Source organism: Nanorana parkeri, unplaced genomic scaffold, assembly GCF_000935625.1.
Source record: "Nanorana parkeri isolate BGI_ZX_2015 unplaced genomic scaffold, ASM93562v1 scaffold45, whole genome shotgun sequence".
Lineage (NCBI taxonomy): Eukaryota > Metazoa > Chordata > Amphibia > Anura > Dicroglossidae > Nanorana > Nanorana parkeri.
In genome coordinates, this window is record NW_017306313.1 from 1,925,911 (window position 1) to 1,948,481 (window position 22,571).

General features: G+C 42.1%; 1 protein-coding gene across 3 annotated transcripts in view; it reads left to right on the plus strand.

Moving 5' to 3' along the window:
• The first annotated feature begins 631 nt into the window (after positions 1–631).
• The window catches only part of NAP1L1 (nucleosome assembly protein 1 like 1), a 25,603-nt gene continuing 3,663 nt past the window's right edge, over positions 632–22,571 (plus strand). For 2 of the 3 annotated variants that reach the window (XM_018572831.1, XM_018572829.1), the window contains exons 1-11: positions 632–813; positions 7,952–7,988; positions 12,651–12,739; positions 13,138–13,240; positions 13,936–14,077; positions 14,393–14,473; positions 14,884–15,012; positions 15,229–15,300; positions 16,591–16,730; positions 17,497–17,642; positions 19,129–19,148. In XM_018572831.1, the coding sequence (XP_018428333.1) occupies positions 7,972–7,988; positions 12,651–12,739; positions 13,138–13,240; positions 13,936–14,077; positions 14,393–14,473; positions 14,884–15,012; positions 15,229–15,300; positions 16,591–16,730; positions 17,497–17,642; positions 19,129–19,148 (939 nt within the window). In that variant the 5' untranslated portion in view covers positions 632–813; positions 7,952–7,971. The remainder of the gene's footprint in view (positions 814–7,951; positions 7,989–12,650; positions 12,740–13,137; positions 13,241–13,935; positions 14,078–14,392; positions 14,474–14,883; positions 15,013–15,228; positions 15,301–16,590; positions 16,731–17,496; positions 17,643–19,128; positions 19,149–22,571) is intronic. The other variant, XM_018572830.1, reaches the window with a different exon arrangement.

Sequence of the window (22,571 nt, forward strand, 5' to 3'; positions counted from 1 at the left end):
AGTAGAACTTTCCTTCTCTCCTTTGGGGCATCTTTAGTGTACTGGGTCTTCGGTTGTCCCGATTGGCTGTTGGGAAGATGACAGAACTGCATGAGTGCATGGGAGTTCATTTATCCCACCAAATAGGTGCACTGAGCCTATCACATTGTGTATCATGTGCCTTATTCTAACAAACACTGAGAAGACAAATGTATGTTTATTTTAAAGATACACACACAATTGTTTATTTTGTTTTAGTTCCTCTATAAATTGTGTTTATTTTCTCTGTGTTTGTGCTGCACACAACAAAGATGTCTGGGAAGAAAACAGTCATGAGACAACTAGCCATCATCTGCCATATTCTACATAAAAGTAAATAAGAGAAGCAGGTCAGTGAGGTGTAACAAGCACACCCATCACTTGATTCCAGGTCTATTGTAATGGCCGCACAGTGTATGACAACTAATCAGAGCACATCACACTGGACAGACCTCTGATAAGCGGCCTGTAATGACTTGTTTGGTGCCCTCGGCACTGTACAGATGGCCATGACTTTAGTGGAACTCATCATAACTGCCAGTGAGCCCTTAGTGACAGATCAGACAGCGGGCAGGACACTCCCACCAGAAAGGCGCGCGAACCTGGACGGGCGGCGCGCGTTGCCTGGGAGACAGGGGAGGTGTACGTGCTGACGCTGTTCTATATGAGCGCGAGCGGCGGGACCTCTGCTCCTCTTATTATTTTACCGCCATCCTAGAGGGGCGCTCCCTCCTCCTCCTTCTTCTGTCTCCAGGCACTGCGCGGCGGCAGCGGACCTTTCGCTCTGTCACCCCGGTAAGAGATCACAGCACATTTCCTGAGCTGGCGGAACCGCCCGACACTGCATCCTGGGGCCGGGGCGAGCCGACATTTGCGTGTGAGGAGACTGGGAGCGGCATCCGAGGGTAGGGCGGGGGAGAACTCTTCTTCCCCGGAACACACATAACGGAGCATCATCTCGGGTCCGAGCCGGCTCTCCGGACCTTGACTCGCTCTCGTTAGGCGTGTGACGCCTCCGGTCAATGTGGATAACAGCCATAGGCCTCGGAGAGGGAGGGTAGTGACAGGGCCGGAACGTGCCCTGTAAGTCTACATTGATGGTGGGAGACGTGTGGGTCGTGTGTTGGTGGGAGATGTGAGGCGCTGTCTCCGGGTGGCCTGCAGTGGGTCGTACACGCAGCTCCTTCGTGTCAGGCGGCTGAGCGGCGCTGCACGTGTTGCTGTATTGATCCGGCCTGGAGCGGATGCAGTGCGGCCTCCTGTGATGTGCATGGCCAACTCTGCTGCAACATGCTGCCTGTCGGCACGTGCTGAGCGCAGTCACACACAATGCGATTCATCAGTACACTGATCGGGACAGCACATGTGTAATGGAGCAGATCAGAGGTGGCATGAGTGAGGCGAGGCACATGGACCAGTGCTGCTCTGCCCCTCAACCACTCACTGCCTACTTCACAGACTACCATGTTAGCTTGAGGACCTGATCGTGTATATTACTAACATTGATGGCTTGTTCACACCATGTCCTGTGAGCTGTGTGGTTCTACACACCACCCCTAATAGATCTTATGAACAGGCCACATGGAAAACCACTAATTTTATTTCTCTAGATAGGGGCTCAGACATACATACAGCAAGATGTTGGAAAACAGAAACCGGTTGAATTGTACATTCAGTGAGATACAATATGTAAAGTAAAAGCTTAGATTATACAATCCTAACCCTAAATAGTTTTCTTTGTGCCCTGTAGTACACCATAGAGCTGCAGAAAAACTTGGCTCAACACATGAGTGACCCTAAAAGTGACAACTCGGGAGTTAAACCAAATGTACCTTAAAGGTTATTAAACCCTCACGCTTTTTTGCATATATCTACTGCTAGCAAAGCAGTAGATGTAAGTTTAAAAAAAAACGCTTTAAAATCGTTTTATACTTAGCCCAGTTTTTGCCGCGTGCTCCCGTCCGAAAATGCTCGGGGCGGCCGCATGCGCAGTTCAGATTTTCGGCCGGGAGATGAGACACAAGGTAAGTATATGGATGCGTGCACCCGCATGCAGACACCGTGGGACAGAAAGTGCCAGCAAGGACAGAGGAGTCAGCGCTGGATCAGAGACCCGCAGCAGCGCTGGAGAGAAGGCTGAGAGCGACAGGAAAGAAGATTGGAGTAAGAGACCTCATTTAATTTAAGTGCTTTAATTAACATTGGGGGGAGGGAAAAAGTTTTTGACTTTAATGTCACTTTAACTATTACCAAAAATGTTTGTTTATTTGTATATCACTTGGCTGTAGGTTCTCTGATTTGGTGCTGTGAGTGCCCTTTCCTTCTGGAGGGTGGCTACTTTTGTTCCCCATGATCTCTGTGTGTGTTGTAAAGTAGATACTGCTTCAAGCTCACTCCTGTAATAGACTGCAATCTCATGGTTAGCTTAGTAATTTGTATTGGGATTTTAGTCAATCACAGGAGTGAGCTTGGAGCGGTGGCTACTTTACAACACACAGGGAAGTATCCACCCTCCAGAAGGAAGGGCAGTGATACTCAAATAAAATGCATTTTTGTTAATGGCGTATTTAACTCCTGAATTTAGTGTCACTTTAAAGCTTGGATTTTTTTTTTGCAACATAAGTCATACATTACCTTATTGAAGGAAGAGTGTCTAAAGGTGCCCATACACCTTACAATTATCTGCAGATTTTCTGTGGTCAGATGGAAAAAGTGCAACAGATTGGCCCAGGTGGGGATTACTCCATCCACACAGTTAAGTGTATATGGAGGAATCTGTTGCACCTTTTCCATCTGACCACAGAAAATCTGCACGTAATTGTAAGGTGTGTGGCCAGCTTTATGCTTGGATGGCTGCTAGTTACTGTATAAAGCCTGTCTTCATTCACGCTGGATACTACAGGCAGTGTTCTACTTCCAGCTCTCATATAGTGCAGGGATCATGTTATGTAGGCACCCCTCTACTCCCCTCATCTGTTCACTAAAATAGTTGAATGCTTTTTATGGACTACAAGGCATTCTGTGGATTGAGGGGCGATCTAGTCCTCTACATGCCCCTCCTCTCCATTGGTTCACAGTACGCCTTGTATTGTGTGAAAAGTATACAAGGGTTTTTAATAGATGAGGTGGCTGCTTTACATGAATGTATGAGAGCTGGAGCATCTGGGACAGCACTGCTTCTAGTATTTAGCACAAATAAAGAGATTTGTATAGTAACCAGCAGCTATCCAAGCATTAGGTACTCATTGGAGGTACTTTGACTTGTGCTGTTACTCTATTTTTTTTCTACATCTGAGCTTTACGTTTATTAGAATATGGTGGGGTATTCTAACTTTTCTCAGATGAATTATGACTCAACCTGGCCTAGCTCATCTATATTTGAAGTGTAAAGTTTTTTTGTTTTCTCCTTTTTGTTAGCTTTGTTTCAGGCAATAACTGTATAGAAACTTCTCTAACCCTTGCATCTAGGAAAGGAAGATAAAGAAAATGTTCTGAATGGTACACAGACAGCAAAAGTAACCTGACAGGTTTAAACCCTTCTACTCTTTGGTTCTACATCAACTAGACAAGTCAACTGAATAAAAAAGGGGAGTGGGTGCCCCAGGAGGTGTTAGCCACAATGTGATAGTATGCACAGCTTGCTTGCCAAAGTGCTCCTCTACAGTGCTGCAATGTCTGGGCTTTTCTACCTTGCTGGCACTTCCGTGGGATCTTTCAGCTTTCAAGTCTTTGACTGCTTGATTGGCTGGGCTTGGATGATGTAACATGCACATCTGATAGAGACTTGGTCTCTTCTACAATACAAGCCTGCCCCGGAGTGCTTTTTTTTTATGACTTTTACTTTGACTGCTCCCAATGGCAAGTGTGTGTGACATGTCAAGTGTAGTGCATGGCATTTCAGATGTTTCTGCTGCTTTTATCATTCCTGTGTAAAGCATCTAAAGCCAAAACCTTTTCTTTTTAGGGAAGGGATAAAACCCCTGGCAGCTTTTTGCTATTTGTCCCATTGAGGTTGGCCTTGTAGACACAACAGATAGTGAGAGGAAAGGTCTGTAAAGTGAGGAGGGACCCTCAGACTGCCACCCAAAAAAGTGTTACCATTGGTAGACTGCCATTTTTTTTCTGTGGCAATACAAACCTTTTGTCTTTTTCCTTGCTTTGTTTTGGTGACTCTCCCTAGCGGCGACAGCGTTAAAAGAATGATGGGTTTTAACTCGATCACCGTTCATCTTGAATTGCCATGGGCGTTTAGGCTTTAGAGATGCTTGTCTGTTGTGGCAAAATTGGCTATTGTGAACCTTTTTTATGGTCCTTGGAAGACGAGAGTTGAAGGTTAGAAGTTGTGTAGGAATTGGCTTGATCTGTTGTCATAAGAAAGTCGCATACATTGTACGTTAAGTCATTGAGCGTGCATGCTTAGCAGATAGTAAAACCAACCCCAAAGTGCCAAAATGACCAACGTATGAAAAAAGAAATGCAAACGAGGATAACTAGGGGTGCTGCCCCACTTCAGCCTGGGAAGCTGCAACAATATGGGAGAGAAGAAAAGAGAAGGGCGCCCACCCTAGTGTAGAAGGTTTTTTAATAAAAAGCTTCAATGCAGGGTAAAACCATACTCGCAAAGGTAGATCAGTGAATTCATGTGAGGCTAGCCTGAACGAAATCTGAAGAGCGGCTGCACAGATGCCTGTGTTATGACACGGGACTCCTATGATCTCTTTTCTTCTCTCCCATGCTTAGCAAATAGCTTGACCTTATGCCTGGAAACAATAGATTTTGGCCCAAAATATTTATAATGGTGTGCATTCGAAACTGAGAAGACTGACAGTTCACTCCTCATTCCTTCTCACACAATATGAAATGTGAAAAATACAAGGTGAGACTTTATAGAACAGCTCCTAAGGGAAAACAAAAATTGAAAGGGTTACTCGCCCAATCCTCCAAGCTGGCTTGTTGGACCCGTCCCTGGAGCCCCTCTCCTGTCTGCTGCAGCGGTCGAAGTTCCCAGGTTCATCATGTTCTGTACAATGTATAGGACCTGAGGGACATACCATCACTGCATTGTAGGAGGAGTGAGTGCTGTGACTGCTTTATTTGAGTACCTTAGCCCTTATGTTCAAAACAAAGGCATCTACAGAAATGTTAAGTAATCTACAGACATATTTATTTCAGGCTTTTATTTGCTTACCTTTTTCTTCCCTTTTTGTCAGCCATTTTCATTAAGTGCAGATGAATCAATCTCCCTTTACCCTCCTGGAGCATGTGACAGACAGATATTTAGAAACCTCTTTGAATGCTGCTCTATTTGTCTAAAACAGTGACTGTCAAAAAAGCCACCTTAGTTGTTGTAGACACTGGGGGGGAAATTAATCAAATCTGGAGCAGCTGTGCATGGCAGCCAATCGGCATCTCCCCAGTTTGTTCAGTTATAGTATTACACGCTAAAACATTTTTTTTTCAATAACAAATGTAGATCAAACAAATGTACATTGTCCAGCAAAGTTATTATTATAATACAGGATTTATAAAGCGCCAACAGTTTGCACAGCGTTTATAAGGAAGACATTACAATCCCAAGACAAGATGGTATCGAGGGCCCTGCCCCTGAGGGCTTACAATCTAAAATGATTGTATGTATTTAAGTTTTTTTCCGAAGCACTTACAATCATGCTTCTGAAATGCTGCTTCCAAGTCTCTCAGGTCAGCTTCCCTGAATTTCCTGTCCAGTACACAATCACAAAGGACAGAGCAGACTCCAGCAACTGTTCATTTACTAGCTTGGCGGAGGGAAGTAGCTCCATTTGACTGTCTGTGTGTTTTTTGGAGACACACACAGCTTACTGGCACACAAGGGAGACTGCATAGCACTCTGCTTGAGAAAGGAGTCACTCTAAAACAGGAAGTCAGGACCAGTGCTCAGGGGAGCAGCTGATTCTGCAGTAAACTAAAACTTATAAACCTCAAGAAGCAGCATTCATTGTAAGTGATTTCATCAGCATTTGGAATAGCTTAAAATCCCTTTGACTTTTTAATATCACACAGCTACTCCAGAATTTGTCTGATCCAGTTCTGATAAATTCCCCTCAGGATGTCATAAATATTAAAGTGGACCTTTACCCATATCTTTAAAATAACACACTTTTATTTTTAGTAATGACAATCTATAAACACATATGTACAGACAATTACAGGCTTTGTATTCTTTGCATACATTTCTTTTTTCTTCCCCAGTCTTCTGACAGCGGCCACGCTTTACTAAGGGCAGATTACTAGCTCTCTTTTTACTTCCTGAAAATCAGGCACATGTGACTAGACATGTGACCATGCACATCATCTCAGGGCAGGAAAATGCCTTTCACTTAGATGAGATTTCCAAGCAATGCTCTGCTGATGTAACCTTCCCAGGATGCAATGCTTGGCCAAACTGAAGTCATTTTGCCCTTTCAAAGCAGGCAGTGAATGCTCTGCACGTGTAAGTATTTCATAATTGCAGCATTTTACACCTGACACGTCTGTTATTAATCATCATGCATGGAGGCATACATTGGTAGCTAGGTTTTTGAGTGGAAAGGTCCACTTTAAGTACCAAGTCACCCCATATTAGCCGTCTTAACACCCATTACTGCAATATATTATAAATGCACATGTGTTACTGCGCAGATGCATATGCACTGTGCACAGAAGAGAACATTGCAGGACTTTTCTTGGGTGTTTACAGCCCATTTTGGCAGTTTCATTGTTGCACGTCGGCTCGAACTGAGGATGAGTGATTTGCACTTGCCTCATAGTTCTCCTTTTAAAGGTAAGTATAATCAAAGTGGGGAGGGGTTCATCAGGGAGGGTGAAGTGTGGTTGTGCTATAAAGTTTTAGCCCAATTTAAGCCTACTTTTAGGAGTATTTATCTCTTCCTGTTTCAACAGCAAGGATTAAACGTGTTTGGCGGGTGAAATCTTTCCCTTCTGTAATCTTTGTAGTGGTTAATGAATAAAACCTGAAGTCTATATTGCTGTTGACGGCTTCTTGTCCTGTTTTTCATTTTATTTTTGCTTTTGGCAGGAAAGCAAGTAGCAGAAAAGACCTATTTATCATCTGACGTGGAGTGTGATTTTTTTTTTAGAGTACATGAACACAAGAGTGCTTATAGAGATCCATTCAGATCCCTGCATAGTAATGTAGTATGCTGCTGTGTGCTGACCTGTCGTGGCACCAGGATTGAAATTTTGTAAGCTTTAAGGGCCATCATCCTAGATCATGTTAATGACCCAGTACAAGTGTGCATACCCTGTGCCCTGACATTTCACGGTCTGCTTGTTCTAGGATGGTGACTTGCCAAGTAGGGAAGCTTGGATTACAGTTAAGTCCCACAGCCTGAACAAGTCGGCAGTGGCAGAGTACCAAAAATATTTTTTTCATTCACCCAGTGATGGGTGAATGTACAGTTTCTAGTAAGTCTTGTTTCCTTTTTTCCATAAGAGATCTGTTTGCACAGCAATCCTTCAGGGATTTAGACTGATGCATTGCTTGAATTTCATACAATGTGTATGGATGCTGTGCCTGAGCCCCCGTTTCCATTTCTTGCAGTGGAATGCACCTTGAGAAGAGCTCTGTCTTTATTAAACTTGCCGTCCTCGGCCTGCTAGTTGCCCCTCTGTGACGTTCTATAATGAAAACGAGCTCTGCTTTATACACAGGAGTTTTGACTGCGAAGCTGTCCTTGTTTCCTGCAATTAACTGTGTGTGCACAAGTTCTTAGTGAAAGGCTTTGCTTTAATTAATAAAAAGTGAATGTAAATAGATCTCTCTCATTTTGAAACATGCTGAGGTCATTCTGCAAGTGCCATCTGCACAAAACAGCTAATGGTGTGACCACGTTTTAAACTTGTGTTCATTTATGCTGTATTTTTATATCTCCTTTTTTTGTTTTTATTCTAGGTGTTAAAAAAATCTGAAACATGGCTAACATAGACAAGTAAGTGTTGCTAATTTAATTTTTTTTTTAGATGAAAATGGCTCTTTCTCCACTTTCTGGTAGACCTAACTTTTTTTTTTTTATTGCTAAATTGTGTTCACACTGAATATAGAATGTGTGATACTTTAAATTATAGCATTCAAGTGTATCCTAAAGCTTTAGATGCATGTGTACTGCACTTTTTCTGTTTGCAAACTAAAACCTACTAAAGGGAATTTATCAAAAGTGGAGCAGCTGTGCATGGAAATCTGCCTCTTTCATTTTCGAATCTTAACTGAAACTGATGAGAGAAGCCGATTTGTTGCCATGCACAGATGTGCATGGCAACCAATCAGCCTCTTGTTTCATTTTCAAATCTTAACTGAATAAGATTTGAAAAATCTCTGCAAAATCTCATTTTTGTGCACACAATACTCAATTTGTTTTTGTAAAATCTACAGGTTGAGGTTGCTCTGTATACATACCAAATATATCAAGCCTTAAAATTGTATGCACCCCACCCTGTTAAATAGTGGAAAACTTTTGCTACCGAGTTTCTTTTTTTTTTTACATATTAAAACTTTTGCTAGAGTTATTGTTCTTACTCTAGCATGCATGGCAATACCTAATGCATGGTGCAGTTATTTTCCTATGCAGGCTCATGTTTGCATCATCTGGGGATTTATTAAACTTGAATTTTTAAACTTTATTGCTTTCGCAAGTATGCAAAAAAGCCTCCCATGTGTTGTCATAGTGCAGATGACAGGTTCTCTTTAGGAGATATCAGGGGGTCTATTAAACCCCTAATGTCACCTCTGCACTCTATTGAAGGTAAACCACACAAATTGTGTGACCACAGAGGCTGGAAATGACTGCGCTTAACTGGGAAGTGATCAGAGCTAGTCTTTCAGGATCATTTCTCACAGTGGAGGTCAATGAGTCTATGTTGCTTGTATCCCACCATGCTCCAGTCTGACATCTACCATAGTGGTTCCAGGAAGGGCAGGTGGCCCCAGGATACATCTTGGAGGGGCACAAGTGTAAAGCTACCTTAATTGCTTCTACAAGAAAGCCAACTTGCTGTCATGTAAATAAACGCTCGGCTTGTTGTGTAAGGTCTGCCTAAATGGATATGGAAGAGTAGATGGAGTTGGAAGGAAAGGCAGGCGTGTGGAAATTAAACAAAAAAACTACTTGTCCAAGGGCTAAAGCGGGGGCCGAATCTACTTGTCCCTCATGACAATCTACTTGTACAAATACAAAAAATAGTTTTAATAAAAACTAGGGATGCATCGATATAGGTTTTTGGGTATCGAGCACGAGCAATGATTCTGTTTGCCCGGGAAGCCTGTTCCATGCCATCAGGAAGCTGGGCAGGATTGCCAGGGAAGCCGACTCATGTTGTTTGGCCGGCTTGATCGTGATTTGGCCAGGAAACAGGCTTCCCAGCCAATCAGGAAACCGGGCGGTTAATAATGGCCTGATTGGCCGGGAAGCCGGATCCCCAGCCAATCAGGAAACCGGGGTGGGTCATTAGTCGCTGCCCCGCTTCCTGATTGCACAGGAAGCTGGCCCCATGTTCCCCTACGTCACTGCGGTCATAGGAAATCTTCCGCTGACCAGAAGTTCCAGTATTGGGGAAGGTATCGGAGCATTTGGGCGAGTACAAGTACTTGCCCAAATATTCTGTATTGGTGCATCCCTAATCAAAACTGTAAATATTGCTTCTCATTGGTCAGCGTGGTCACCTGACCACGCTGACCAATGAGTGCTTGCAATTTGCCAGCAAAATTCTGGGAGAGGCCGTGCCAGCTTTGATTGGGTAATTCCATTTTCCCATATTACTTGGGAAAGTGAGCTTGCTCTTTAAAGGAGGACTATGAGGTGAGTGATTTTCACTCGTCCTCATAGTTCGAGCTGACGTGTGACAAACTCACAGGTCGGCTCTATAGATCAGGAAGTGAGGGAACACATACCGGCGCTCGCTCACTTCTTGATCCTGTCTCAGTATATATTGAGCTGAATCTCCATATATATTGAGCTTTGGGTGACGGGAGGACGCTAGTTTATGTCCTCCTGTGACCCTTAGGGGAATTATGGGGAGAAACACTGACCCCATAGTTCTCTAATGCAAATTGTGCGTGAAGGAGAGTTCTGCTGCTTGGTTACCACAATATGGCACAGTGGAATGGCGGCAGCACTCAACGCATACGCACTATGTCCTATGCATTTATTTGCATGCAGATGACAGTGGCAGCGGGGTTGGTTTCAACTTTTTTTTTAATCACTTATTTTTTATAACGTTGTTTTTTTTTCTCCCACTTAATTTTATTCCTATCACATAGGGCTTAAAAACTCCTATATGATAGTTTGGAGGTGACAGGTTCTCTCTATGGAACCTGCCCTGCAACACAGAACTGATGTTCTGTGCAGTTCCTGACAACTGAGACAGGTGGCGCTGTGATTACAGCGCCATGGTCTCAGTGATTACACAGAGCAGACGAAGAACGTCCATTCTTCGTCTGCTCTTCGGGCACTATTGTCAGCTCGTGTGCCATCATGGTAACGCCGGCTGTGACCGGAAACAATACCTGCCGATCCTTTCATGCATTTTCATACGCTGTACATTTAGCTCTGCTTGTCCAGAGCAGGGCTAAATGTAAAAAAAACTACTCGCCCGGAACTGCATGTCCCGGGCGATAGGAATTCCACACCACTGAAAGGGATAACTGCAAGCTGCTACAGGAGGTCTCGTGGAGCTTTTGTGTTAATGGTGCCTCCAGAGCCTTGGTTCTCAACTGGTGGGTCGCGACCCCTTGTTCAGTGGGTCACTGCACGCCTTTCACTTTTCTAGTTGAGAGTCTCCTCAGCCTCCCTCCAGTGCAGCACTGTCAGTTCTCACGCCAAGCAGCCATTGAAAATATACTGCCCGGTGCCAAGTGTCAGCTTAGAGGTGGGATGGGGCTATGGCTGCAAGGGAGCTCCATTCATATGTGCATTGCTTACAGCTCCCTCACGTGTCCTGTAGAGGTGCCTTGACCGGAGTGATGTAACATTCTGGCTCCCAGCACCTCTACAGGGCACACAAGGGAGCTGTACAAGCAATACATATGGATGGAGCTCCATCACAGCACAGCAGCCCACACTGGACCCCAGGCTGAGGATCCACTCCAGTTCTCGTAAGATAGGGAGAGGTGTGTGTATGTGTGTGAGAGTCTTTGGTTGTGTGTTTTATCAGTGTTTTTGAGGGCCCGTTCACTCTAGTACAGTATGTAAATTGCATAGTCCCTTGCGATTTCTGGTGTGGGAGGAGTGCTGCATTGCCATTCATTTGAATGGCACCCCAAACACACCTCCCACCCACAGTTCGATTGCCCGGACTGGAACGCACGGTACTGCAATGCCATGTGTTCCAGTGCAGTGCGACCTGGGACATGACTTGATGACCAGGGACAAATGTGGGTCCTTAGGTTACACAGGTTGAGAACCACTGCTCTAGAGGAACTGGCCTTCTTGCACATCTACTTTGCTTCTAAAACATACTATCATAGCCCTTTAAAACCTACAACTTTTGATTTTTAGATTGTCATAGCTTCAAAATGTACTTTGACCTATGTACTTCTTGTCATTTTTGGTATATATGTTTTTGAAAATGTCCCAGCATGCCATGTATTTCAGGCAGGAAGTGACAGGATTTTTATGGCATTGATCTGCTGGAGGACGGTTGATTTTTCTCCTGTACTCAATGGAATTTACTCCTGTACTCAATTAATTTTATCAAAACTGGAGCAGCTGTGCATGGCAACCCATCAGCCTCTGTTTCCTTTTCAAATCTAAACTGAAGAGAGAAGCTGATTGGTTGCCATGCACAGCTGCTCCCAGTTTGTCTGCTCCAGTTTTGATAAATTCCCCCGAATGTCTCGCGTATTGTTTTTGAAGTGTGCCTACTGCCCCCAGCTGATCACAGCAAATGTAACTTTTTTTTTAAAATCGAATAGCAGTTTTCTCCTAAAACAAGAATTTGATCAATTCTTGGGAACAGTTAAATCAATGAAACCACTTTCTATATTAAGAAAATTGTCAGCAAAATCTGAAATGATACTTTGGTCTAACAGCTTCTGCGTTTAGATCACTTTTTTTTTTTGTTTTTTGTTTTCAGCATGTCCTGTTTTCCAATCAGTTTTTGTGAGCACTGCTTCTAAAATATTTAAAGCATTTGAGACCAAACTACAATGCCAATCTGGCCCTAATGTAAGGGTGTGCAGGGAAACCTTTTAACATGCATCACTTGTGAGCTTACCATGCATGTAAAGTGGAACTACAGACCTTTTCAAGGTTTGGAAGGAGTAGGTAAGAGTTGGAACCTATATGTCAATAGGAACAGTGAGGGAAAGTCCAAAACTTTAATACACTGGAACAGCAGTAGATGCGATCTCTTCACAGCAGTTCTCAGTGGGTGAATTTCCCTCACTAGAGTTCTGCTCGGTTACCTGTTACTGTGTAAAGAGGAGTCTTAATGGTGACATAGGTAGCAATACCAACTTGACAGATCTAACATTTCCATACACATCAAAGTTTTGGCTGGCATTATGTTGGCGTTTGGAGGAGGATGATGCTTCTGTGTATGTTTTGGTAAATGTTGACAGACGTTTTGGTAAAGCTTTACTTGCCCTCTTTAAACAGCAAAGAGCAGACAGAACTTGACCAGCAGGATATGGAAGATGTAGAAGAAGTTGAAGAAGAAGAAACCAGTGAGGATGCCAACAGCAAAGGTAATTTGAGATCAGCTGGTTGTGGTTGATCCACTAATGTAGAGGACAACCATTTTGTTTTCTCCTTGTTTTTAAAAGTTTGAAACGCACCTCCAACCTAACCACTGAATCTTCACATTCTCACATAATTAATTCCCACAGCTACCTCATGTATCATTTCCCCCTCTTTTAGATTGTAAGCCCTCTGGGGCAGGGTCCCTCCTTACCATCTTGTCTTGAATTGTATTGTAACTGTAATGTCTTCCTTATATTGTAAAGCGCTGCGCAAACTGTTGGCGCTATATAAATACTATGTTATAATAAGTATTCCTAGTTCTTCAACCTGTTCTGTATTTATTTAATATTCCTTTAGTTAACCATGCAACACTGTTAAATGTAATTATTTTTTTGTTCTACAGCTAGACAATTGACTGCACAAATGATGCAGAATCCTCAGATTCTTGCTGCTCTGCAGGAAAGGCTAGATGACCTTGTGGGTACCCCTACAGGGTATATTGAAAGGTAGGTCAATGTTGTAATATATCAAGTGTTTTTGTTTTTTTTAAAGAAAATGGCTGCCTCAATTTTTCATTCATTTATTGATGCTAGCTAATATCCAGAACAAACCTAACTGACGGCTTAACTGCTAGTGGAACTTGCTAGCACTTGAACTAAGACACTTGTGCTTGCATGCATCTTATGTAGAGATTCTATTAAATCTCTTAAGGTTGTAGACGTAGTATTGCCCTGTGTTTAAGTCCTGTTCAGAACCTGGTAATATCAGTGTCTTTTTAGCCAAAATAACACTGAGGGGATGTCAAGATGTCTCTGAAGTTGGCTCAGTCAGTCGCACATATGTGGCTTCTCTGGCAAATGGCTTGCATCTTATGGTGCCTGCTCCATTCTGGCATGACTCTGACAAATTAAAATGGCTTGCAGATTGCTTTAATGCAAAGTAGTATCTGCATAGTTAACACTTCCATGCAAGAATGGAATTTCTGCTCTTATCTCATGGGCTGATGCAAAGTCAGTGGGTAAGCATGCCATACTTTTCTGGCTCCTCTGAACCCTTTGGGTTATTTGCTGTGCAGGACAAGGGATCTGTTTGTCTGGAAAAACATAAGCAAATGCAGTGTGCAAAAGCTGGAATATTTAATGTACTGTTATCTGAATCGTAAATGTGATGAGGCTAAAATGGCTTCGCTTTTCCCTTGTAGTTTGCCGAAAGTAGTCAAGCGAAGAGTGAATGCACTAAAAAATCTTCAGGTGAAGTGTGCACAGATTGAAGCAAAGTTCTATGAAGAAGTCCATGCATTGGAGAGGAAATATGCTGATTTATACCAGCCACTCTTTGACAAGGTAACCTGTTTTTATATACCGTATATACTTGAGTATAAGCTGTCCCGAATATAAGCCGAGGTACCTAATTTTACCACAAAAAACTGGGAAAAATTATTGACCTGAATATAAGCCGAGGGTGGGAAATGAGGCAGCTACTGGTAGATACCAATAAAATTATATGAATATTTAAAAGAAAAACAATAACCTAGCTCTAAGTGGAAAAGGAGAAAATCTCTGCTTATACTCGAGTATATACGATATATATATATAGTGTGTGTGTTAAGTTCATAGCCTAATTTTTATTTTTTACTAACTTTGTGTTGAATTTTTTAGAGAAGCCAGATCATAAATGCTACATATGAGCCCACAGAAGAGGAATGTGAGTGGAAAATAGATGAAGAGGAGGAAATTTCAGTGAGTATTGTTACCCAAGGAAGGGCTTTTGAGTCTTATGTGGTGATAACCAATTGAACCATTAACATTTTCCTAAATATAGGAGCCAAGCTTTTATGTCCCCATTGAGGCAATTTCCCACCACTCCTGCTGTGTCCACAGAAGTGAAAAAAAATGATCAAGTGAGAGGATTTTCTAATTTTGCCAGTTCACCAGAACAAGCTTCCCTGTTTGAGGATCTTGCCTCTTCCTATTCTGGCAACTCATAAATTTTAGAATTTTTTGGATGCAGGAAGCAGTTCAAACTTGTGGGAGTTTCTGAATTCCCCACTTTACTCTAAAATAGATTTTTTTTTTTTTAATGGCTGTTTTTTTCTGCTGTTTAGATTGTTCTGTAGTGTAGACAACTGTAATAGCTATTTTCTTTCAAGGAGGAGATGAAGGAGAAAGCTAAAGTTGAAGAGGAGAAGAAAGATGAAGAGAAAGAAGACCCCAAAGGAATTCCAGAATTCTGGTTAACTGTATTTAAAAATGTTGATCTTTTGAGCGATATGGTCCAGGTATGTCTAAAATGCATGTTAACTATAGAACTATTTTAACCTCTTGCCGTCCGCCCGTAGTAAAAAAACGGATGGACGGCACTGCAGCATCTGCGGGTTGCCGTCTCCAGACGGCAATTTTTTTCTGCTCGCGCGCGCCCCCTAGCGGGCACGCACGGGCAGAAAAGAACTGTTTTTGTCTGCATTTTGCCTGAAACCATTCTCTTTATTCTAAAGGAGCATGATGAGCCCATCTTAAAGCACTTAAAGGACATAAAAGTAAAATTTTCAGACATCGGTCAGCCAATGGTAAGATTTAACCTTTGAATAAATATTTTGGTTGCTGATGTTTCGCTTTGGGCACAATCAAATGTCACTTCAGTCACTAGTTGTGTAGAAATATTGCTTTAGCTTTACATTTTTTTTTGCTAGAGATGTACCGAAATGTAATTTTTAGACGGATAATAAAGTCGGACAATAACCGAAAATTTCCGCCCCACCTTTAAAAAAAAAAGTTTTTTTTTTTTTTTATACTGTTGGCAGATCGGGTTCTAAATAGACCCCTCATATTTCCCTTTTTAAAATGGCAGATTGAGGACCGTGCTAAATCCTTTTTTCTGCAGCCCATGGTATGAACAGGAATCCTCTATACCAGTGGTGGCGAACCTTGGCACGCCAGCTGTTTTGGAACTAAAAGTCCCATGAGGCATTGCAAGGCTCTGACAGCCACAGACATAACTCCCAGAGGCAGATGCATGTTGGGATTTGTAGTTTTGGCACAGCTGGAGTGCCAAGGTTCGCCACCACTGCTCTATACTATATTCTCCTGTCCATTTATATAGTTTGGAGATGGTATGAGTTACAATAAGGAACAGGAAGTGATGTAGAGCATTTCCTGTTCATTCATAACTGGGGACACAGTAAGCATACTATGTACTCAATGTACAATGATCGCTGAGTGCTTGTAAGCCACTCTCCATCCTGATTCGCTTTCACAGGAGATTGAGCAGGGCGGTGCAAGAGGAGAGCTCAGCCTCCTGAGGGTTCACTGCTCTCCATCCTGACTTCTGCCTGTCGCAGGAGCAGAGCTTGGCCACCAGTGGCCGCTGTCGGGCCCTGCACCGCCTGCTTAGTATCCTGAAATGTCTCATCCCCACTGCCTCTGCCGACAGAGGTAGAGGAGTGCATCGGGCATTGTAGGGAACACAGACCAGCGCCCAGTGAGAAGAGGAGCAGTCAGGATGCAGAATTTTCAGCCTCCTTTTTGTCCGTTATGTTACTTTCGGCATTTTGCCCAAAGTACCATTTGCGGCCGAAATTTCGGCGCATCCCTAGTTTTTTCAGTATATTATAGTCCTTTTTAAATCTGCACTCGTATAAAACAAATTGCCTAGTGAACTCAAAGCTGATCAATACAAAAACAGCTTGGAAATGCTGACTTTTGATGCAGTTTTAGAAGTTTCTATGACTTTATGCTGGGTCAAGTTCATATTGGCTTGAACCACTTGTATATGTAGCATTTTAAAAAGGCAACTTTTCTCCCTTTTTTAATTCCTTTGAATGATGAGTAAGACTTTTTTTTTTTCCCCTCTCCCCCAGAGTTTTACGTTAGAATTCCATTTTGAGCCCAATGAATTTTTTGCAAATGAAGTTTTGACAAAAACATACAAAATGAGGTCGGAGCCTGATGACACTGATCCCTTCTCTTTTGATGGGCCTGAAATTATGGCCTGTACAGGGTAAGTTCTGTGTAAACTTATTTAAAAACTATCACTTTAAATTCAGGTAATGGTGATGTGGCAGAAATTAAATGTTCTGCAAGAATTCTGATGTATTGATCTTCAGCAGAGGGAACTGAAGGAGAAAGTTCTCCTTCAGGTCCTCCTCTGCTGATTGACATCAGGCAGTGGAGGAAGAAATAGCAGGCTTGGGTAATAACAGGCTGGCTATTGATTCGAGCTGCTTGAGGGGGATCTCTGGTAGAAGAGGGGGCTTTGGAGGGCAGAGGCGAGGGAATGCAGAGGTACAGCGGTTTCTACTCCCAGATAGGCACCTGGTGCAGCGCTCTGCTCAACAAATCAATGATGAGAATAGTTGACAATGATTCTCATCGATTAAATCAGTTGTTGGAGCCCTAGTGGGTTGTGTACCAGCAAATCTCAATCTCAACAGCGCAGGTTATCTTGCCTGCCCTCTGCACAATTTAATTAAGTGATTTCCTATAACTGAATTGAAGTTCACACCTACACTTTACATCTTGTATTTTTCCTTCATCTACATATGTATTGCACAACTTTGCCATTAGTGGAGTTGTATATGTATCGGGATTATTTTCTACAAGTACTTCAATGTTTCCATTTAGTATTCGCTTTGCTAATCTTGAGTGCAGCATTTATGGGTTATACCCATTACTTTTGCTTTTGAGATGCTGAAATCCTACTCTGCCCAGACTTTGCTAGTGTTAATCTATTCTAATAAAGCTTAATATTTGACTCTTGCTTACAGATGCCAGATTGACTGGAAGAAAGGCAAAAACGTTACTTTAAAAACCATAAAGAAGAAGCAAAAACATAAGGGCCGTGGTACAGTGAGGACTGTTACAAAAACTGTTCCCAATGACTCATTCTACAACTTCTTCAGCCCTCCTGAAGGTAAGCAAGTAATAGCTAGTGTAGCCCTCTCCTGTCTTTTTTTTTTTTTTTTTTTTATAAATCTCTTCCTGGGGTATTGGAAATTCACCTAGCATTGCCTTTTGGTGTATTGGCTTACATGTGTGATCCAAGGGTATATGCACACTTGGGTTCATTTTGTTACCTGTTCATTTCAAATGGGGGAGATTCTAGCAACCTTAGTCTGGTCAGTATTTGTCTGTTGTACAGGACCTAAAATTTTGGTAACATGCCCCTTTTGGTTTCAGAAAAGCCCTCCTAATGAACTTGTATTCATTGCTAGGTTTAGGCAAAATCTTTACATTATGACCATAATGAAAACCTTGCCGTGCCCTTCCCCAAAAAGTTTAATGTGTAACCTGATCACTCTTGAGGTAATGCCAGCCCCGTTTCCTTACTACTTGGAAAGCAATGTAATGAACGCTCCTGTTACAGGGAATAACTTATTTCTGGGAAAGCAGCAAGCAAATCGTGAGCAGCAAATTCAATTTATGGGCTTGTTCTGTATTTTAAAATCTTGAACAATTGCTACAGAAACTATTACGCTTCATACAATTGACAGCTATCTGGTTTGTAAAACTACCAGTACATGCAAATACTTTGTAGCCATGACAGTACATGATTGTGTATAGAATACCCTCTAATTCATTTTCTCACTGCTTTCAGCTGTTGTACAGCTATATGTTTATAAATGTATACATGTCTCTTGGGTACACATCCTTAAATCGAACCATTTTGATTGGGGAACAAATATAAATACTGTGTGCACAAATTGTGTTTGGTTTTTTTTTTCCCCCCTACCCCCTTTGACCAGTCCACCCCATTTGGTAACTAAACATGAGTACTCTTCCAGTACAACCTGATAAAGTATGAACTACTTATCTGAAAAACACTTGCATATGTTGTGCCAGTAGCATGAATCTGATTTTAGAGCTGTGCAAAACAGGACTGTTCACAGTTCACAAAATGCTTTATCTTTAGCAGCTCTAGGTTGGTTTTGTCCCCCCCTAACAGGACATAATAAGTTATTGCTAGATCAATGAGCACATTTTTAACACCACGCACAAAGCTATCGGCTCTCAATTCTAGTGTGACTGGACTGCAGCTTGCATTTTGCAACCATTCATATGTGGAGCTGATGGTGCCCTCAGTTCTCGACTTAATTCAGTAGAGAACTCTAATTGGATGAGAGCTGGTCATGACTACTTTTATCAATTTGTACTGCTCTCTACTGTGCAGTGCAGCTATACCACTTATGAATGTATCCCCTAGTGGAAATTTGTAGGTTGATTTGGTCCTTTTTTTTTTTTTTTTCTAGATTTAGTATGGGAGGTTATTGAAGAGTGCTCATGCATTTGTATTTAAACTACATTATAGGTAGTTGCATGTAGGTTTATCGGAGTTTAATATGCAACATAGTGGTTTTTATGAACTAATTAACCATGTGCTTTCCTTTTTTGTTTTTTAGTACCTGAAAATGGAGAACTGGTAAGTTTATAGTAATACTTTGTACACATGCTTTTGCGTTAAACCAGTTAAGAACAATGCTTTGGCCATGATTTTACACTGACTAATACTGAAGCAAGCCACTCAACACCTAGTTATCGAAAGTATCACTGACATTTTGGGCTGGAAATTTGTGCGTATCTCCATTATTGGGACACAACAAAAACCAGCCAGGGGTTTTTAGCTGTCGCCTGCTAAAATATTTTTTTTTTAGATACAGAGATGTTGTAAAGAGCATCAGTCTTAAATGAGCGTTTTATGTGAATTTCAGTTAAATTATAGTGCTCCCTTGAGTCTTGGATTATTTGTTTTTTGTTTTTGTTTTTTGGGATGCTTTTCGTTCAATGCCTAAGTGGCAGACTAGACTGTTGGGCTGTTCATCTCTTGCCTGAGCTAATATTTGCTAATGCCTGGAGGTCTAGGTCAAATTGAGCGTTCGTATGTCAGTTAACGTGAATACAACTCTAAATTTTGCATATCAGGCTATTGCTTTACACACTTTAATCTACTTTGTTTGTAATTATAAGCTGACTAATGCACAAAAATTATAGATGCAGTTGACAGGCTGTGAAAATGGTGGCTAAATTGGAGGCATGCTGGCTTGTTTGCATCTGTGGGCACTTCAAAAATCAAATGTTTACAGTCAGTTCCTCAGCTGCGACAGAAGTTGCCTAGGACTCTAATGAAAATGTTGTTTTTGACTGCTGCCCTTTGGCATTGCATGCATTTTGTTTCTCCCTGAGACACAGGATTAGAAGTGATTTTTGGACATATGGGTTGTATTGCTGCCTATTGGAGGAATTTCACACTAGCAAACAAAAATTGGTTAACCAGTCGGGTATAATTCTTGTGACCTTTTCTCTTTAGTTAAAAAATTGTTACATTTTCTCTTGACGTCCTTTTTTCCCCCTCCAATATCAAAATAGAATTTTTTTTTTTTTCTTTAAAAATTACTTCATTGCTACACTGATCTTTGCTCTCTGCAGTTATCTGATTCAGCTGATACTCGGGCCACCTTGGAGACTGTACTCAGACCCTGCTGGACTAAAGATTGACTTTTAGGCAATGGAATCTGCTAGTGGCACTTCCCAAACATCTTATGTTTGGGTTTGTTAGCCACAGTGTGCTTTTACAGGTACTGTGCAATTGCACAGCCTCTGGTTTGACCCAGTCCCTGAAGACTAATTTGTGAATGTGCCCATGGATGGGGTAAAGATAACTTAGAATGTGACCTGTGGGCACATAGCTCTCCAAGTGGCACCCTCCAGTCCTTTGGTGCTGTAAGGATAAACTGAGGAAATATCCATAGAGCGCTCTCCAAGCCACAACCATGGTGAGTCTTGAGCACCCATATGTATATCTCTATAGAGATGCTTCCTGTCATTGCTACAATTGAAAAGGATATTTCCTCAGTTTATCCTTGCTGTTAGGGTGTACCCAAGGTTTGTTCTTGGTGTTTATTTTTGCAGTGCAACATGTTGAACCTGAAAAAGTGAAGGCAGCAGTCCCATGGGCCTCACTAGCCATCTATTGTTAAACCGTTTTGGAACAGAATGCCATGCCCCTCAGGGACCTGAGCCTGAATCGTGTCCCCTGTTTGAATGCACACTCTTGGAGTCTACCTTGACTCCAGATGTGCCCCCCTCTGTCTTATCTAGGAAGTAATTTTCTACAACTATGCTAGATTTTATGAACAAAATCACTGCCATGAAAGGTTTTTTGGACTGCAAGGGCTGGAACTATACCTCTACGTTGTATACCTCTACAATGTTGTGTACTATATTCTGACCCTTCAAAGGTTTGGTTACATCCTGAACCACCAGAAATATGCACTGCAACCAACACATCGCTTGGGAGTATCTGTGTCTTCTGGATATTACTTGGTCCATAATACAGCTTAGTCCAGATTCTCACTGGTTTACACTTTACAGTCCAGCAAACATCAGATTCTCTGCTTTTGCTGAGAAATCTGGGATTAATGGTAGCCTCATTTGAGACACACTTGCCCAATTTCACTCCAGACAGTTGCAACTCCACTTTCTGACTGCGTGGGATATGCAGGTGCAATCTCTGGACCAACCTTATGCACTTAACACGCTAGACCAGATTGTCCCTAATAATGAATATCCTAAAAGATTCTTATGACTCATGTCTGTCTAATGGGCTGGGGAGAAGCCCTGGACTCCTGAACTAAAGTAGCTTCTGCTTTTCACCTCAACCAGGACAGTGCTTTTGTACCTTATTTTTGGCTCCAGTACATCCAAAGGGATTTTCTTCACTGCTTGGGTTTGGTTCATAGGCATGTTTTTTCTTTCAGCCGCTTTTTCCATTGGATGGCCTCCATAAAGAACATCCTCTTCCACTATTTCTTACTAACTTGGTCAGTTCAGCCTTTTGACTTAGGAAGAGGTAGAACCTAGTCTTTATCAAGGTGTAATACTAGGCCTGTAAGTTTGTTGGGCCTTTTGGCATTGGGCAACTGTTCTCGGATTTGCCATCACCACCACCTGTCGTCATCTGTTCATACATATTTAAGTTTTACCAGGAAGTTTGGTCTCAGCTGATGCAAACGTTAGGTGCAGGGTCCTTCAGCCAGTTCTTTAGGCTGCTGGCTTCTGCCAACTATTACTGTTGTGGGTTGTGGGCTGTTGGCATTTTTGTTGCATTACTAATAGACTTGTATGTCCAAGGATTCTGTATCCCTCAATGAGTGAGAATTTTTTGTCCTGGCTGTATTATCCATTTTTTGGTCATTATAGTGACATTAAACCCTCAGATTTTTTAACATAAACCAATACTGTAATGTGTGCTTTACTGTAATCCATGGTTGTTTCCCTTCTCTTTGCTGCTCTTTTTAAATCCTCATGTCTTCTAATGCTGGGGGAGAACTTCCCTTTGCAGCTGACTGCCTCTTCCTGTAGTGCTGGCTCAGGTTGTGAACCTACACACTGACACCATATGTCCATTCCTGAGACAAGGCAGTCTGCTGCAAAACAAAAGTTCCACCCAGCATGAGAAGAGATATGGATTTAAAAGGAAGAGCAGCAAAGAGAAGGGAAACAACCATGGATTACAGTAAGGCGCACATTACAGTATTTTATGTTAAAAAATTAAACACAGAATTGGAGGCAATTCTTGGACATACTGCCGTCTACAGGATGAATTTGACACTGGTCAAAAACCAGCAGCCAGTGAGTGTAACCCCCTCCATGCTTCAGTTTTGTGGCACAGCAGTATTGGGAGTAGATCATAGGGGGTGGGACCTTTGTCCCGTAATGAACTCTGAAACTGATTTGATAGCCAGCACAAAAAATGGTCTTTTGGGTAGGAGGGATTATTATGACCAAATTGGCTCTGGTCATGATGCCGTCTGATGTAGTTTGTTTCAAACTGATGTAGTTGGGC